Genomic DNA, 19,293 nt, shown 5'->3' on the forward strand with positions numbered 1-19,293 from the left:
TTACTATTTAACCAGGAGACGAATACATTATGAGGCTTTCACTTCACGGAAAATAATTGCACCGATAAATATGAATTTATTTGGAATATTAAATTTACTGTTTTCTGCTCAAAGTAAATGATGAAGTAAAAAATTTCTGCTTGATAGCCGATGAAGCGATAAATGTTATAAGAGAGACTCTAGGTATTCACAGTGACAGGAGATGAGTTAATGAGAGAATTGTTTAATCAACTAAATTAGTATATTAACTATAATTGGGGTTGTGTTTTTTGTTTGTGTTGTGTGTCTTACACAATCTTTACAGATTACAAATTGATCACTTGATTGAATAACGGAAATTTGGAAACAACAATTAAAATATGAGAGAGAAAATGATAAGATAATAGGAAAACCTATGAATGGAAAGAGATATCAAGTTGATGATGAAATTATGACAATTAAGTGGGTGGTAAAGTTTAAATGATTACAACAGTTTTGGGAGAGAATGACAATTATCAATTTAGATGATTAATTATATAAATTTAAATTGGTAACATGTTTAATTATAAAGAGGTGATGATGATGATAATGGTGATGGTGGTTTCCTTTTCCTTTTAAATTGTTTGTCGCCAAAAGTTAATTGTTAATTAAGAGGTTAGTTGATTAGTTAGCGGTAATTTTCTTATAATAATATCAATATGTTTGAATATAATTTATATATAAAATTGATTTCCAATTTTTATCCAAATCAATCTCAGTGAAAGTTAATGAGTACAATTATATTATTATTATTATTATTAATTAGTTAATTGTTATAAGAAATTAATGAGATCTTTTTGTTTTCAAGAATTTAGATTTTCTCTTAAATTATGTCAAGATTAATTGTCTTTTTTGTTCCTTAATTTTTTCTTATGTCCAATTAAATTCTAAGTTGATTAGAATTTTTATCTTTCTCTTGTGTTTTTTTTGGTAGTTTAACGACAATTTACTTTTTGATTGTTTTCATTGATTAAATTTAGTTTTTTTAAAGTGAAAGATAAATAATCAGGCAAATCAGATAATTAAGTCTCTTCCACATCAAAATATTAAATTTGACTAGTGATTCAAATGAAAGAGTAAATTAATCTTTACACTGAATCTTTTTTTCTATCATGTTGAACAATTAACTAAATTGTTCAATCCTGGTCGATACTTATATCAATACATAAATACAAGCGTATGAATATATCAATAATCAAGAATTAATTAATTGAGGTTCTATTTAAATAGCAAAAGCAAAAGAAAAAGTTAGATTGAGATTCATAGTAAAAACAATTACTATCTAAATGTTTTGTTCATCAATCAGTTGATTTTGTTACTTGTTTCATGTGTTCATTGATTAATTAAGTTGATTAAGTTGAAGATGACGTTTCTTTAAATGCAAAATTCACAAACATTTAACTGCAGATTGTTGGAGCTGTCGATAATTTGTTGATTATCTTCATCTTTTTCTTTTCCTCTGAGTTGGTTTATCAAATCAATTCTTGATTGGATTGGTTGAAATGCTTCCGTTTCCGTATTATTTTGATCTTTATATTATATGAACTCGTTCCTCTTCATTACAAAAAATATAATCAAATTGATCGATCATGGTTTGAACTGATTCCTCTAAATGTGGCCTCATCCTTTCAAACATGAGCATATCAGTGAATTCAAAGGGTAACAGGGTGGGCCACCAGCATATTGCCAAGTTTTTACTGTCCATACTGTTTAAACGACTATTTTCAGTCACTCTGTAAAAAACGAAAACGATACAATTAACAATTATAATATCAGTTAATCGTTATTGTTGTGCTCCAAAACTTACTTAACAAAATGACGGAATACAAATTTGAGTATTTCAAAGTTTGCCGGAGGTAATTTACGAATTAGCTCTTGTAAGGCCACAAGCCTTTCATTTCTATCGGGTATTCGAGAGACAACATCAGTTAATTCATCCATCATGTAGCTTGGAATCAATTGGGGAAGACGTTTTGAAAAGAAATCTTTTAGTGCTGTGGCCACCGCATTAACGGGTATATCCAATTCTTTGATGGACACATTTGGATCTAAAGGTAAGAAAGAGATAAATTGTCAGGTTAGTTTCGAATTGAAATGTGAATTAAACTTTCCAAGAAATTTACCTTCGTCGAAATTATGAAACAATAGATCAACATGAGCTCGATTTCCGGGAACTCGGTAAATTCCTTCAGAATCAAGACCTTCCTCTTCGATAAAGGTGATACATTTATCGACAAACAATGGGATCGCATTTGTTTCTGATTGAGCAAATTCTTCGAGAACTGGACCTGAACTGCTTGAATTAGATTTTAATTGTTTCTTTTTCTTCTTCTCAGCATTTCGACGTTGCCTTTCCTCTTCCTTTAATCGACGTTTCTCATTTTTTTCCTCTTCTCGCAATTTTTTCTTCTCCTTTTCTCTTCTCTCCTTGTTCAATCTTTCAATGTCATTCACCACCGAGGCTGATTTACTTTTCAAAACCATTCCAAGTTGTTTGATTGCTGCATCATTGGCAGTTAATTCAAAATCATCATCTGGTGGAGCATGAAGACAAGCCAGTGGATCAATTTTCAATTTAGCTGTAAAATTAAATAGACAACAAAGTGTATTAATAATCAAGTTTAAATGATTGAACAAAAATATATTCCAACAGCATAAACAAAAGATACAAAAAAATCAAGCAAATCAATGGAAAGAAGATAATTAAAAAAAACAGAAAACAAAAAGGTTAACGATTAGAATCATTCATAAATAGTGGACGATTAATGGGTTAACACACAACTACAAGGAAACTTGATTAGCAAAGTTGCCAGGTTCATGTATTGATTAATTGTTTTTTTCTTAATCAGCCAATAAGACAGCTGATTAAATTTGATAATAGATATTCATTAGCCAAAGTGCAGGTTCAATGATTGATTAATATTGTTAATTGATAATGGGTAAAGAATTAATAAACAAACTTATTAATCAATCTTCTTGACTATATGGCAATGAAAAAAAATGCTATTATAATCAATACAAGAGATCGGGAATTGAATGTGTTTGATTAACTAGTTGGGCTTATGGTGGATTCATCTAGATGGATTTTCATGATAAAGGTAGTGCAAAATTGGATAACAATTAGTTAATTGTCATTCTGGATAGTGAGACATGATGATGATCAGTGGGTGAATCGTAAATTCATCATGAACACACACACAACAGAGACCATTGGTTGCACTTCACTTACATGAAGAAGCTGAATATGGTAGATGAGCACCAAAAGTGAAACTTGGATCAGATGATCGGATAAATGAATATGATTGATTGTAATTAAGATTCTCAGGTGGAGACTGAGGTGAACCTGTAGTATTAGTGGTAAATGTTTCAGGTATGGAATGAGATTGAACGGGTTTAGCACGACGGCGAGGTAAATGAAATGATCGCTTATGCTTATTTTTACCCATGTTCACAAGTTCATTAACGTTCTGATGGTGAGGAGGTGGGAGTGGAGGTGGTGGTGGAGGTGGTAGGGTTAGAGGGTGGCGGTGGTGTGAATGAGGAAGTGGAGGAGGAGGAGGCTGATGGTGGTAAGTATATTGATGATATTCAGATCTACTAATATTCATTATGTTACTCGTTGATGGACCAGTGTTAATACGACTAATTGGATTTAAATTACTATCGATAAAATTGTTCGGTAAATTGTTGGCACTATTATCAAAATCATCAACAGAGGTCATTCTCCTGTAACTATTTGGGTTGTTTGATGTAACCACATCACCTAATATCAAATGAGATGTTTCATCGTCCCCTGAATTATCTGAACGACTATTGTAACCAGTTACTCGAACTGTGAGCATCCCATTAACAATAAATGTATTATGAACAATAAACAAATAGACAAAAAAGAAACAGAAAGGGAAAGGGAATGAAATTAAGGCAAAGCACGAGGATAAGAGAGTGAAGAAAGTGAATGAGAGAGAAAGAGAGAGATGAGGAATACGAAATGATTTAGAGAAAGAAAAAGATAAAGATAATAACAGAGTAAATAATTGATCGCAAGTAAATTGGTTAATTTTGATTAGATGATTATTATTATTAGATTAGAAGTCCTCGTACCTGGATCATAAGTGTCAAGAGAGGTGGGACCTAAAAGCCGAGGAGGAGGATGAGCGGACGTGGTTGATGATGAGGCTACTGATACACCAGCAGATGATAAATTGGTAGTACTGGAACTGTGCTGTTGACCAATTGATGATGAGGACTGACCAAGATTATTTGGTCCATCGAAAGAAGGTAATCTGGGTGGGGCCACGGGTATTCCTCGTTTTTTACGCATTTTCTTATGAGATCCAGTTTTACGATTTGAACGGTTATAAGGATCTCTCTGTAATCGTTCAAGTGAACTCCAGTCACTATCAGAATCAGAGCCTGATCGTTAAGTTGGTTAAATTGTTAATTGAAGCGTTTAAATAGCAATTTAAGCAATTGAAATGGAGTTAGCGGGTTAGATTAAGAAAGACGGTCGATTTAGAGACAAGAGACAATTTCATAGGATATGATAAAGATGACGAGATTATAATAGACGATGAAAAAATGGTGAAATAAGAGATACGGAAATGAAGAATATAAGACAATTACAATTACGTAAATAGGAAGAATTATGATTACGGTGTTCAACTTTTACAATTACTCTATGAAAGAGATAAGTTGATTAGTATAATTAAAAGAATAATTTACCTTTTTCGAAGGAGGAATCTTTGTTTCGACGAGCAAGAGAGCGTATTTTATGAGATTTTCCGTCTGATCCTGGAAAACCAGCGTAGGGATAAGCATGACGATCGTGGTAAACATCCTGAAAGAATACAATTAAAATGTAAGATTAGATTTGAACACAAGTATATCATTGGAACTGTTGCTTGGCTTGATATTTACTTTGGTTTTCGAGTATTCTAATGAAAGGTCAAGCGATTCCGATGGAGCGGATTGACCTCGATTTTTAACCAGCATTCTTTTATCAGGTACAGAAGTTAAATTCATACGACCGACCGCGTCAGTTATATTGTCGAATTGTTTTAAATTGATTTTTCCAGGCTGAATGTAAGGAAAACATAAAACAATTTACCAATTATGATTTAACATTTGAACAAAATTTACACAAAAATACCTTTGGTTTGAGTGGCTTTGGCTTTAAAGGCGGTGGACCCTGGAAGTAGCCTTGAGAAGCGGCTTCATTGTCAAGATATTCATCTCCTAGTTGACTACGGTCATAAGCTTCCATCCAACCTGATAATTAAGATTAATTAGTTAGATTGGTGATCCATTGTTTGGATAAGATAAATTTACCTTCATCGAAACTCCTTTGACCAAGAAATGGATGACCAGATACAGGAAGTGATGGCGCTTTACGCAAACGATTGGGCGGTGGAAGATCGGGTGGTGCTGGTTCTGGTGGCGGTGGATAAGCTCCGTAACCTAAGATTTCAAGGAAGATAAATATAAAAATTTATTATCCATTAAGCTGATTCATTTGTTTTTTACCAACAGCTTACAACTTATCATATTTTTACATTAAGGTCGAGTAGTGAAAAATTTTCAATGATAATTATTATAATAACTTTTATTATAATGAATAATAAAGTAAACAATAATAGAAACATCATTTAAATTGTGATTAAAATTAATTTAATATCATTTGAAGGCTGTTTTTCTTTTGATCAGTCTAAACTTGTTACATTCAATAAAATGACAATTTAAGTAAGTCATTTTTTAGTATCATTGAGCTAATAATCAATCAATATTAAATCCAGTCTTTAGATTGAGCTGATAATTAATTATGTCTCATCTACAATGAATAAATCTCTCTGATCGCTTAATTAAGATTGATTGGTAGATATTTTAATAGGAATTATTGATAAATTAGAATAATCGTCAAAACATTTACCTAAATCAGTGTAACAAAACAAATGGATTGTTAAATATCGTTGGTAATACATTTGAATTCAATTAACAGCACAATTAATTGCGTGAAAATCAATTGTTACAATGGTGAAAATGTCTGATGGTTTGTACACAAAATCAATTGGAGGAGAGGTTAATTGATCAGAGAAAACTTGAAAATTGAAACATTTAAATAATGAACAATTAATCGTATAATCAAATAAGTTGATGATCAGATTGAACAACAATTTAACTATTGACAAGGTAACTTGAAAAATTAACTATTTGATTTTTGATGAAATCAGGTTGATAACAATCATGAAAAGATGATCATCTTCACCATCGTCATCACTAACAATTTAATGTTTTAACATATAATCACATCATCATGAAATGATTAAATGATAAATCGTGATTTGTCATAAAATAAACAAGAAAACTTAATAACAATCAATAATAATGTTATCTAATTATTATCACTTCAACTGAATGATTAGAGATGAAACAAAATTAACCTTGATCATATTTTTAGCATCTAACTTAATTCTTGATTCACTTTGAATCTGTTAATAAGATGCTCGCTGTAAACATTAACAATTAAGCAATTTTAGTGAATTTAATTCAATTAACCAGTGATAATAATGCTAATTAAATTTAGAAACAATCGATTGCACTCAATCTATTACTATTTAATTGAATAGAGGTATAGACTCAATTATTGATTTAACAAGTTGATTAATGAGCCAAACCATCAATTAAAAAACTATCATAGGAATTGTTAAAATCAAATTGTTGTATATTGATTATAACAGTCAATTACATATTCGTATTAATATGTTTCCATTAAATCAAATAAATGTTTGATTCAAATTGTCAACAATTAAGGTAACATGTATGAAGTTAATTATCGCGATCATATGATTAAATAACATTGTTTACAAGACTGGAAATAAACTAATAAGATGATGAAATTACAGTAATTGTGGTGATATGTTAGACAAACAGAATTAACAATAGAGATAAAAATAGACAATTAAATTAGATGAATTTCATGTTGAGAAGAAATTAATTATTTTCTGGAAATTTTCTTATTGATCAATGATATGAATACACATCATATACAAAGAACCATCACCCTGATCAGATAAATAGTAATTTAATTTATATTAAAAGTGATAATATTCCCAAAAATAAATAATATCAGTTAATTAAGGAAAACAGATTATCATTTGATTGCAGATCAGTAAAAATATAGCTGTAAATTAAAGCAATTAACAGAGACTTGTGTCACAATTATCATATCAGGACTGAGCCGACAATGATTATGATCATCGTTGATATTGTATGATTGTAAAGAAAGTTAATTGTGACGTTAATTCTTGATTAAATTGTCTATTTTTTTGGTAGAAAAGGAAGATTTTCTTAAGAGAAGAGTGTAAAACAATCACATATAAAAGTAATGATACGGATGTTTAATTTACTCATTAGCTTAATTTCAATTAGTCAATTAATTAACAAAATCATAACTAATTGTTGTGTACCAAGTGACAAAAAACAAACCAGAAACAATTTAAAACAAACATAATCATCCTCATCATTGTCTAGTATTTACTCAAAGTACCAATCATCAACAATGAACAAAATTACTCTGATCAGTTTGTGGTTAACTGTTAGCATCAATCTAATTGGTGAGTATTTAACATTGAAAAAATAACGATTACTAAAAAACTAATCAATCTAATTAATTGTTTAGATGCTTCAACTACTGGATGCCATGTTAAGTGTTTCTTTGAATGTATGTTCAAGCCTGAACCATGTAAACTGGCTGATTGTCCTTGTCCTGATCAAGTTACAACTGATAGTTCAGCAACAATTAAGGAACCATCGACTAATAGCTCAAGTGAATCAACAACGATCACCCAATCAATAACAAATAACACCAGTAATGATACTATTGCTACTCAAGCCAGTCCATCACTAGTACCAACTGATAGGCCCAATGTAACTAATACGACAGCTAAACAATCAATTTTAATAACTAAATTAGTTGATTTTGTGATCAATTTGGCCAACTCAACCACAACCCCGGCTACAACACCATTAGTTAATTCATCCTCTGCTCTTCCGACAATCAACTCAACTCAAGAATCGGCTAATGGAACTGATTTAATTACCAATACAACAATTATATCAACAAATCAAGAGACAAATAATGTTACAACAAATCCAACTGTCAACTTAACCACTGATATTAACAATCAGACTCAGCAAATTATTACAGTTAATAATGATACTGAATCAATTGCTACAGTAACAGAAACAGCAAATACCATTTCTAATACTCTTAATTCAACAACAAATCCAATCACAAATTCAACTATTGGTGTTAGTAATGGTACTAATTTAGTTTTAAATGGAACCGTAGATGTGATTAATCAAAATGTAACAAGTAATAATTCAGAAGTATCAACAACAATTGCAACTATTGAAACTTTAATTGTCACAACAGTTGGTCCATCAACAACAATTAATGGATCTGAGGTTGTTAGTAATTCAACTAACGATGGACAGTCAATCAATGAATCTACAACGGAAACAACTGAAATAATTACTGAAAGTATGATTGTTACCACTGAAAATCAAACAATTAACAATACAAGCAGCTCGGTTGACAATTCAACAATCACAGAGGCGACTGTTAATGCTCAAGATATTACAACACCCAAAGGAGTCGTTGACAACAATCAAAATTCAACAGACGTTGAATTAACTACTGGTAATGATAATGTTACTACAATTTCAATTGATGAGGTTAGTTCAACAATCAAATCTGAACCTGATTTAACCACTCAGTCAATCAATGTTACACCAACAATAACAACTACAGAGGATAATTTAATTGCTACAGAAACTACAACTACAATTTCTAATGGTGAAGTTGAAGTGGTCACTACGGCTTAATTAGATATCGGACTTTCCTTAAATTAATATATTAATACATGTAACCAACAATGATTCAGGATGATTTCTACATAATATTTACTATGATTAATAAAATTTAAATTGCAAATTAATAGAGAGACAATCAGCTCGATTATTGAACAAAAAATACAATTTGTCGAAAGAGTTATGTTTCAAAAAGTGGATTCAGCTGATTGTGTTGATTATTAACCGATAACACTTTTCTACCAACAAAATACAACAATTAAACAAGGAAAACTAATTGTTGGTCTACATGAGGTTATTGTGATAATTAGGGTTGGAATATATTTACAAATCGAGGCGGAAATGTAAAACACCATTAAATTGTAAAGTACATTGACACTAAATTAAGTCATATTTAAGATTAAATTCATCTGAAATTAACGTTAATTGTAAAAGTGTAGATAATAACTGAGAAACAAAGCTATAGAAAGAGTGTGGATTTAAACACAACATCATCGTCATGAGTAATGATTAACATGAAAACCATTAATTCAGCGATTCTCTGGCAGATTAAATAATAATTTTGCCTAATTTGTTAACAAACATGAAATATTATAATATTAATAATATGGTATTTGGATCTGAAAACATGATCATTATCAGGTAATAATCATAACCTAGAGATGATGACTGATTTAATCAACACTTAATCATTTCTTTTCAACAACAGTACATGAAAAGTAGATTAACTTGTTATTAACTTTTCCAAGTTTCCTTAATTTTTAATACTTTACACATTTAGAAACAAGAATTATTAATAAATCCAAAAAATAGGCAAATAAATTGACATGGAAATTATTTAAAACTACTAAACTAATCAATCAGCAGGTTAATTGTTGTCTAACGTTGTAATTTGATTAAGATTACTTTCTCTTTCTCCCTTTCTCTTGTAAATGTATACAACATTCAAGATTTCAAAGATATGTTTACTTATTAGTTATTATTATCAGGGTTAATTGTTATGAATATTAAATGTTGAGATGAGATTGCAAAGTGATCAATCAAGATCAATTTGCAATCAATCATGATCATAATCACAATTGATTATCTTTAAGGCTGATTAAGATAATTATTGACTGACAAGAGGAGTGAGGTAAAAAAAAAAGATAAATATTGGTAGTGATAAAACTTGTAAGCCTGATAAATATTATATAAAGATAATAATAGTTGATCATGTAACTTACCAGAAAGTCCAGAAGAGACTGTATCATCATCATCATCAGTGATCTCATCGGAAACTTCAATTTCATCATGTAATCGTGATCGATGATTATCATTTGGATGTTGGAGTAAATTCCCTGTTTTTAAGCTATTTGACTTTTTCAAATGATATTGATGCATCAAAAATGCTGATCTTTCATTGGTGGGCAGTCCAGCTGATTGTCGACGTCCAGTGGCAAACAAAGATGATGGACTGGCACCTTCAGGTGGATGATGAGGAGGAGGGATATTGGCACTAGTATGAAACATAGTCCGTTGATGGTGGGATTGAGGTTGTTGTTGATATAAAGATGTCCGAGATGTGGTAAAATTGCTCATGTATGAGGGAGGTGGTGATGCTAAAAGATAGATAGTCAAATATTTTCAAAAATAATGTGATTAATTGTAAGGGGATAAGGTAAGTTAAAGAAAATTAAATATCAATGATTGTTGGTTAGATTTTGATATCAAATGTTAACTGAACATGAAACTAATGAAAAATGTAAGAATATTGAAAAAATAAAGCTAGAAGAGGATGATGAGGGAGATAGTGAAAAGGGAGAGTGGAGGGAGATGATATTTTAACTACTAATTATATATTATCTCATCATCATCTAAAACACAAACACTTAAACATAAAAATACAAATATATTGATATAAATGCTTATACAGTGGCATCAAGAGTTTAATATCATCATTTTTATCATCACTTATTTGATTATTGATAATGATGAATGGGATAGTGAAATTAATTGTCTATTACACTTGAATTACAGAGTCAATCAATTAGCTGATTAGCTTTGATAACTGACCATTGATTAATCATATGTTTAAAATACAATGACTAAACAATTAACTAAATAGTAAATGTTATAGCTAATCTATTAGTTGCAGATTAATATATTTATAAGTGGACAAAGTGTTAACTTTTTCTTACCTGATTGAAGATTCTTGTTTTTAATTTGTGATGGTTTAACTAATTGATGATCATTATCTTGATTGAAAACAGTTGAATATATTTCACTATCATCACTAGCCACTCGACCTCCGTACACATTTGGAGATTGTTTTTCATTTTCAATTGATTTCCTTTCTGATTGTAGCTGCTCATAGAAAACCTCTGAGTCTAATCTATCATCTAACATTTCCGCCGTGGTTGATGAATTGTTAGTGTTTGTGGTGGATGATGTACCACCTCCGATAGTATTTACTGAACTGGTGAGATTACTTAGAGTAGTGAGTGACCCTTTAGGTATATTGTAAGATTCTTGGCGCGATGGGATAGGAGGTGGAATCGGCGGTGGAATTGGAGGTGGTGATGATCGTCTATCGTAATTGAACAGTTCACTTTCATCAAGTTCAAATGCTTTCTCAATTTGAGGTTTACGATCCCAAGCATCAAGGTAGAAGGGAACAAAATCTGAACCATTTGGAACACTAGAGATAGAACAGTGAGTAATAAAGTGAACCGCCAGTTTATCAGCTAATGTGTGTCCCTCTTCAATCAGCTGAGTTGACAGATCAGTATTGGAATAGTAAACCTCTGAAGAGGATGATGCTGAACAGATAGATACCGAAGCTGCGATAGATGCAGTTGTTGGATTATCATTGTCAAGAACGGCAATTATTTGTGTTGGTGTATTGGGAATGTTATTGGAGAAAGCGGAAAGTGTATTGAGCGATGACTTTCTATGGGTTGAATAGAGTAAAATGAAACCATGAAGTAACTCATCACGATAAGCACCAGCTCCATGGTATGAGGTGAAAATAAATTCAACCAGTTTGTTACCACCTTCATTAAATGATACATCAGTAATTAGTGAATTAATTGAAGTTATAAAACACAAATTATGACTTAATAATGGATCAACAACTTTTTCCAATGAATATGGATCCCCACAAAAGGTACAAATGAGAATACGAAGATCGGGTATTATCATTGATTGTTCAGGCAATGATTGGTAAATTTGTATTAATCCAGCTCGACGTTGGATACTTTCAATTAGAGCAGACAAGGCACTCCTCATTTTAGAATCATATTCATCTCTTTCTATTCTTCTACTTTGTTTCCGTTCTCTTCTTCGTCTTCTTCTTTTTCTTCTTGCGTTACTATTTCCTCTCCTTTCTCCATTTTCATCTATTTCCTCTCCATCATCTTTATCAATCTCGTTTTCTTTGTCTTCTTCTAATTCTTCTCCTTCGTCCCCTTGTTCATCATTATCTTCATTTTCATCAATATCATCAATTGATTCACTTGAACTTGACAGAAAATAGGTAACATCAATAAATGGACACTGTAAACTCTTGGCACGGTTTTGACCTTCTTCTCGTAAAAAGATTGAATCTTGTACAGTTATATCACCATCAGCAGCAAACAATATTACCATTGGTAAACCATGGAAGGGTAAACGATCATCGGCTTCCAAATTTGATAGTAAAGTTTTTTCCATTGAATCACGAATATATTCAAGAGTTTGATGATTAGAGTAAACACAAAATAATCCTTGTGGTATAAATTCAGAGGTTTGAAATGCGTATTCAGGTAGATCTACATCTCCATCGATAATTCTAAAGTCCAAAGTGTAACGAATTTTTTCATATTCAAAAGATTCATTTACTTTCTATGAAAAAAAAAGTTGATAGAAAAAAAAAGAGTAAACAAGAAGAAAAAAAGAAATGTAATAACGAGAAAGCAAAATAATAATCGTTACTATTATTCATGTGAATGTATAAATGAATAATATATCAAATATTTTGTTGAATATCAAATTTAGTCTGGTTTCTGTTTTTGATTTACATGAAATGAAATCATTTTGTTGGAATCTTTGATTGAATTACCTTGATAGTTGATGATAAGTCTTCAGCTAAACCACCAGATCCAAGAATGACAATTTTAAGGTTTGTGTTGTCAGGATTTGGAATCCATTGAGAGTACCTGAGGAAAGGTGGGGGTCGACTGTAAGAGAGATGATACAAAAAGAAAAAGATTAAGAGCATGACAATCATGTTTTCCTAAATTATAATGATGGAGATGATTCTCTCTCTCTCTCTCTCTCTCTCTCTCTCTCTGTCATGTTATTAAAGTGCTGATTGATTGAATGGAAAAGAAGAGAGATGTTGTGTTTTTGTTTTTTCTACTAAAATTTGGGTTTAGAATTTTAAAATTTACCTTGGTTGAGTGGAAACGAATTTCTCTATCAGAATATCCATACAATCAGGGTAAGATGGACAATGTTCACGAATTGGACCATGGATGAAACCGAGATGACGAAGTAACATGAGCGTTCTCTCTTGTTCTAATCTGTCAAGAGCTTTGTACCTGTTATTGCAACGAAATAGGATTAAATAAGTTATTCTAACGTTTCTGTAACATGATGAAGATAATGTTTGTGTCTGAATTAAAAATTGTAAGACAATATTATTGGTTTGGATGGAAAAACAAATGTTCATGATTAAACAATGATTAAAAAAGGGATGAGTTACACTTTGGTGAAATTAGATGATACCAAAAGGAAAAGGGTTAATGATAATTGTTAGTTACGTATTGAATTAACTAATCAGTGGAAAGAAAATTATAATCATAATTACCTGATATCTTCTTTTATTGCTTCGTTTATTTTGAATATATCATTCTGAGTAATTGCATTACCTGGACTGATAGCAGCAAAGTGATAGAAAAGCTCAGAGTTTTCTAATAGAAGTTCTTGAAAGGTAAGCTTGGCACGTTCAGTGAGACTACGTTGATAGTCTGAATAAATTTCATACAGATCTTGTTCACTTAGAGATTCGTAGCATTCTCGGCCCATAAATAGGATTCGAACTTCGTTGAAACTTTTTCCTGGTGTAATGTAACCAGTCTCGGAGAGTAATTGTTGAAATTGATGCTTCAATTCTTTCCTTCGATCCTCCGATTCAAGGGATGCTCTATGTTCTCGGAAACAAAGTTCAGCTTCTTGAGTATTTAATAGATCAAACGGAATCCGTGATTCGGTGCTTTCTACATCTAACTCGTGCCAAGGTTGATCCATGTTATTAATAAAGTAACGATTAAAGTCAGGGTGAGTTCTTAATTTAATTTTAGCCATATTCCAATCACAGTTTTCTCCCATAGCATCAATGTCGGGTAACATTTCAGCGAGCACCACGGGAAGAAGACGGAGATAAGTTTGCATTTTCCTTGAGATGTAATCGTCTTTCAATTTTTTCACATGTCGTTTAAAGGTTTTATGAGCATTTTCTTGTCCAAACAGATCACAATAGCGAATAAAATCAGGTGATTGAGATAACTTTTTGTGAGCTGAATTCCAAAGAGCTCGATAATCGGTTATTTGACTTCGAATGAGAACTTGACAAGCATTTGAGGCGATATCAAGGATAGCTTTACGTTCACGAAGAGCATCATAATAAGGGATTATTTTAATTGCACCACGTCGATTACGATCAAGTAACTGAAGACAAGCGATAAACGCATTGTCAACATTAACATTATCATGGGCTGATGTCTCTATCCAGGGGACGATTCCTCGAAATTCTTTCCTATTGACAAGTTTCTCCGCTTCTCTTATATGGTATTCAATGGCTTCATCATGTTTGGTAGTTGCCAAAACAACCGGTTTCTTGGTTTTTATGAGATTATTTAAAATTAATGAAGTATATTCAATGGCTTTATCCAGACTTCGACCTTGCACCTCACTAACATCAAAGACGCAAACAAAAGCGTCAACAAGGAATCGCCCATCATTAAGATATTTTTGTTCATATTCTTTCTCAATACCAAGCTGGTTTTTACAAATGTACATTAATTTTTCCGCTGAATTTAATCGTGTTGACGCACATCTCTTATAATATGGCTCCGTTTTACCTGTTTTGAATGGCTGGAAACAGGAATCATCAATAAATTCGGTTTGCTCGATTATACTGAAGGTTACTTCTGCTCCTTCATCCACTTGTTTAGTCACTTCTCCCCAATAAAGCCAATGATCATTATTTACGACTCGCCCACTAAAATCACTCTGTGAGAGTACAGAAATATGATCTGTGTGATAATCATCGGCGAATGAACGGACAAAACGATTACAAAGACATGATTTACCAACACCCATACATCCTTTCTCCTTTTCTGAGCCTGAAAGGCCAACAACGGCAATGTTGAATGTTTTGGGAAGAAAGTGTGAATGGTTCTCCACCTTCTTGGCCATCTTCTTCAGAGTCCATGATGAAGAAGATGGCTTTGTTGTTGAACTATCGTAAGTAGCCAGTTGTAAAGATGATGGGAAACTCGGGTTGAATTGAATAAAAAAAATGCAACCACCAAAATAAATTAATAATGGTAGAGGGGAACAAGATGAATTTAGAAAATATAATTGTGTGACTAAAGGTGTGAAAACAAAGTAAGATTAAATTTGAGAGAATTCAACACTTTAAGAAGAGAGATGATTGACAAGTAGATGTGAAATTTGAATATTTTTCACTTCCCATTCACAATAACAGCAAACAAGATGATCAAGTTGATGATAGAGATTATGGTAACAGTGATGAAAATGATGTACCAATGAGCCAATTGTAATCACATGTAACCAGAAGATAAGATGATGATGACAAGAGAATATTCCAAATTGAACACATTAGTTACATATAAGGAAAAGTAGATAATAAGAGGTGAAAATTAGAGTGATCAAGGATATAAACATGTAAGTATGATTTCCAATACCAAATCGAGACTAGACTTATATCCAAGATAAGATGAGATGAATATTAAGATGAGTATGTAAAGATCATCCAAAAATCAATCACGTTAATGGTTAACTTTACCATCCTAATTATTTTCCCCTTGTCCAGGATGTCACACCAAAGGGGATTTAAAGAAAAGAACAAAAAAAAGAAGAGAGAATATAAAGAGATACACTAATAAACTCTTAAAGGCAAAATAGAGGAAAGAGATAAGGTAAGAGTGGGAAAAAGAGATGATGAGGAGGAGAAGAAGAAGAAAATACAAAGAGCAAAGAGAATATGAGAAATAAAGAGTAGAGTATTTAACAGCTGGTTTAAGTTTCTATGGATATATAAAAAAAGATCTTAATAAATAGTAATCAACACACACGATATAAAGATAATTGAAGAGAAGAGAATTTTTTTTTCTTCAGAAAAAGAGATTGAGTTAAATGATGAAAATGAAAAGGAGAGAAGAACAAAACTCCAAAGTAAACACAATGTCTTCTTTCAAGATTCAATTGGATTAAATGGTTAAGATAGAAAAGAAATCACAACATTCTAAAGATGATGAAAGTTAAGTAAATTAATTAAAATAACAATTAACAACAAGAAATAAAAAATAATTACTTAATTGTGATTTAGAAATGATTTCAATTGAATTCATTTTCTTAACTGAGTGAAGCTTGAAACGAATTCGGTAATTAGGAGGATCGATATTTGGAAAAAGAGTTTTGATTCGAAGGTAAGGCGATACAAGTGTATGTCAGCTCACTTTTCTTGCTCTAAGCCAGCATCTGGTTCGGCTCAAGACTAATCATCAGCTTGAATTTTTGCGTTAAACTAAATTAACTTAATTATGATCTTAATAAAGGAATTGAAGCTCAGATTTAATTCTAATCATAGTCAATACAATCAAGACAATCCAATGAAAAAGGATTATTTTTTAAATGTTGCAAGGTTATTTCCATATTGAGCTGCGGTTGATTTTTCGTGTGGTACATCGTTTTATAATAGAATTCAGTTAAATGGTCGGGTCGATTAGGTCCATTTGATGATGTTGGTAAATGTTCTTTGAGTGACCTCCACTTTCTTTCAATATTTTGCCTATGAACATTTGGATTCTTTGGGTTGACAAAATTTTTTGAATGGTTAACCCAATCATGATTATAATCATATTTGTTTAAGTTTTGATAGCATTTCCAACCATCATGTTAGAATTAGGTCCTTCGATGTTTGTAATATTGATTTATTATCACACCAACAGAAAATTATCTTCAGAAATTTTAAAATTGATAACTTCGAGTTATCAAAAATTGTACCAACTGTCCAATTCATTGATTTTCGGCATTTTCTACACACAAACGCTTTACCAAGAGATGAATTTCTCATTTTTCTAAGCACCATTAAGCCATCACAATCAATTTTCAAGCACTTTTTTGGTTCCTCATTGGGAATTAAACCACAATCAATTATATATTGTAATCCAGGAATTTTTCATTTGGACTTGCGATAACCGAATCAAAATTATCTAAACCTAATTTACATTTAGCCATTTTCGTAAAGATGAAACAATCACGGTCAAAATTTACACTCAAATGATTAAATCTAGTTTGTGTTTTGTGCTTAAGTTCAAATTTTTTGTCCATATAGTTAATTAAGATCATAATTAAGTTAATTTAGTTTAACACGAAAAATTTAAGCTGAAGATTAGGATTGAGCCGAACCAGATGCTGGCTTAGAGCAAGAAAAGTGAGCTGACATACACTTGTATCGCCTTACCGATTCGAATCCAAGTTAAATTCTTTACAATTTTTGTATCCGTTTGGATCCACGAATTCGGGTTTCATTTGATTTTCCGATGCAATGAAATTCGCGGTTAATTTGAAATTGAGGGAATATTTTTTATTTCTATTAAGTAAATTGGTTATAATTATCTGGAAGTCGATTTAATTAATTAGTATGATAGAAAAAAAGAAAAATTTGTATATTTTGAATTTAGAATAGAAAATATTGATCATTCTAATGGACAGGGTTGCGATTTTTCTTCTTCTTTTTCGTCTCTTTCTTCATTTTTGTCTTGTTTATCTTCTTGAGTGGTTAATAGTTTTCTTAATGTGATATTTTCTTTAACTAATTTATCGATTAACTTTTTATCTTTCGAATCAAAATTTTCATCAATTTGTACTGCTTTCGCCATAATTACTCTCATCTCAGTTATCTTATCCATTTGACGGTTTAATGCAATCTCTTGATCATCTAGGGTTAAATGATCGGGTAAAGGATATTTCATTTTCGCTTGATTAATACTTTGTTTTAAACTTCGATATTTGTCCATCACAAATTGTAGTGTCATTTGATGTTCTTCCAGAGCATTTTTTAATTGTTGATTCTCCTCTTTTGCACAATACAATTGTATTCCCTCTGTTTGAAGAGTTCGGATTAATTTTGCTCTTCTACTGGTTTTACTTTCATCATGTTCCCATGCATATACATCAGCAATATCTGGTACAAGGTAATCTTGTGTTCTGGAAATCATTTTATCAATTAGTTCAACAGTAGCAACAGTTTTCTTTAGTTTTAAACAAACAATAGAAAAGAAGAAAAAAATTCAATTCATTAATATTAAAGTTTCTCATTTCAATTTTCACTTTGAGAATCTTAATCAATGACAATTAGTTACCTTTTCCATTTCTTTATGTTCTTCCGTGAATTTGGTACTTTCAAGAGGACCCATTTTACTATTAACATACTGTAAATAATAATTGTGACACAAATAATAATACAAAATGATTAAAACATGAAAACATAATAAGAGTCATAAAGAGATCAAGTTAACAAAAAAAAAGAAATGAGATCATTTGAAATTAGATGATTACCTGATTAGCCTTGTTGATTTGTTTCTTAAAACCAGCTAAAGCCATGATGATAGTTACTAATTGTCTTAATTGGAAGAAAAAAAATCACCAAAAATTAAGTAAAATCAACACAATAATCAATTGTTTACATGGAAAAAAATTTGATTTGAGAAAATTTTTTATTCCAAATAAAAAATATCCGATCCTGAGATTCAAATAGAATCCGATAGATGGAGTTACTTATCCTTCTTTCGAATTAGAAATTAATTGTTAATTAACTTTTCTATTAACAATCAACATTCCAATTTAACTGATTGCAACGACATATCTTCACCTAATTGACTAGTTCGATGATGATAAAGTTCCTCATCTCGATCTCCATGTTCATCTCTAAATTCAATTGTCTCTCTATTCCCTCAGAAAATTCAATCATCACCTTTATCTTCACGATTCTTTCATGTTTCAACTTTTCCTCTCTCACTCTCTCATTAATCATCATTATCATCTACTTCTTTTCCCTTCATCTAACTCAAATTTCTCCTTCTCCCATGTAACCAATTCCTCTAACGATCAGATAACTTTTTCCTTCCTTATTCCACT

At 31.2% G+C, this 19,293-nt stretch overlaps 3 protein-coding genes across 3 annotated transcripts; 1 reads left to right on the forward strand and 2 right to left on the reverse strand.

The window, feature by feature from the left end:
- Positions 1-207: 207 nt before the first annotated feature.
- Positions 208-16,475, reverse strand: LOC128385416 (rho GTPase-activating protein 190-like). Its single transcript, XM_053344275.1, has 14 exons — positions 13,715-16,475; positions 13,296-13,445; positions 12,965-13,082; positions 11,064-12,747; positions 10,110-10,484; positions 5,347-5,475; positions 5,168-5,286; positions 4,936-5,094; positions 4,741-4,855; positions 4,120-4,431; positions 3,248-3,850; positions 2,142-2,597; positions 1,826-2,066; positions 208-1,751 (listed from the first exon to the last, which is right to left on the reverse strand). Exons 1-14 carry the CDS (start codon positions 15,322-15,324, stop codon positions 1,550-1,552), a joined length of 6,273 nt encoding a protein of 2,090 aa, XP_053200250.1. The 5' UTR covers positions 15,325-16,475; the 3' UTR covers positions 208-1,549.
- On the forward strand, positions 7,379-9,014 carry LOC128385436 (uncharacterized). Its single transcript, XM_053344307.1, has 2 exons — positions 7,379-7,628; positions 7,694-9,014. Exons 1-2 carry the CDS (start codon positions 7,574-7,576, stop codon positions 8,899-8,901), a joined length of 1,263 nt encoding a protein of 420 aa, XP_053200282.1. The 5' UTR covers positions 7,379-7,573; the 3' UTR covers positions 8,902-9,014.
- Positions 16,476-17,718: 1,243 nt separating the features above from the next.
- LOC128385443 (endophilin-A-like) lies at positions 17,719-18,881 on the reverse strand. Its single transcript, XM_053344314.1, has 3 exons — positions 18,715-18,881; positions 18,519-18,587; positions 17,719-18,407 (listed from the first exon to the last, which is right to left on the reverse strand). The coding sequence occupies exons 1-3, from the start codon at positions 18,757-18,759 to the stop codon at positions 17,853-17,855; spliced, it is 669 nt and encodes a 222-aa protein (XP_053200289.1). The 5' UTR covers positions 18,760-18,881; the 3' UTR covers positions 17,719-17,852.
- Between the last annotated feature and the right edge of the window lie 412 nt (positions 18,882-19,293).

This window comes from Panonychus citri, unplaced genomic scaffold (genome assembly GCF_014898815.1).
Source record: "Panonychus citri isolate SS breed McGregor unplaced genomic scaffold, ASM1489881v1 Contig00049, whole genome shotgun sequence".
Classification (NCBI taxonomy): domain Eukaryota; kingdom Metazoa; phylum Arthropoda; class Arachnida; order Trombidiformes; family Tetranychidae; genus Panonychus; species Panonychus citri.

Bases quoted from the DNA above. Each gene is read 5' to 3' on its own strand.
- LOC128385436 (XM_053344307.1), top strand. From the start codon at position 7,574: ATGAACAAAATTACTCTGATCAGTTTGTGGTTAACTGTTAGCATCAAT. The intron at 7,629-7,693 runs GTGAGTATTTAA...TTAATTGTTTAG, and splicing joins TGTTAGCATCAATCTAATTG to ATGCTTCAACTACTGGATGC.
- LOC128385443 (XM_053344314.1), bottom strand. From the start codon at position 18,759: ATGGCTTTAGCTGGTTTTAAGAAACAAATCAACAAGGCTAATCAG. The intron at 18,588-18,714 runs GTAATCATCTAA...TATTATTTACAG, and splicing joins AAATCAACAAGGCTAATCAG to TATGTTAATAGTAAAATGGG. The intron at 18,408-18,518 runs GTAACTAATTGT...TTAAAACTAAAG, and splicing joins AACATAAAGAAATGGAAAAG to AAAACTGTTGCTACTGTTGA.
- LOC128385416 (XM_053344275.1), bottom strand. From the start codon at position 15,324: ATGGCCAAGAAGGTGGAGAACCATTCACACTTTCTTCCCAAAACATTC. The intron at 5,287-5,346 runs GTAAATTTATCT...CTTAATTATCAG, and splicing joins TCAAAGGAGTTTCGATGAAG to GTTGGATGGAAGCTTATGAC. The intron at 5,095-5,167 runs GTATTTTTGTGT...CCTTACATTCAG, and splicing joins CAAAGCCACTCAAACCAAAG to CCTGGAAAAATCAATTTAAA.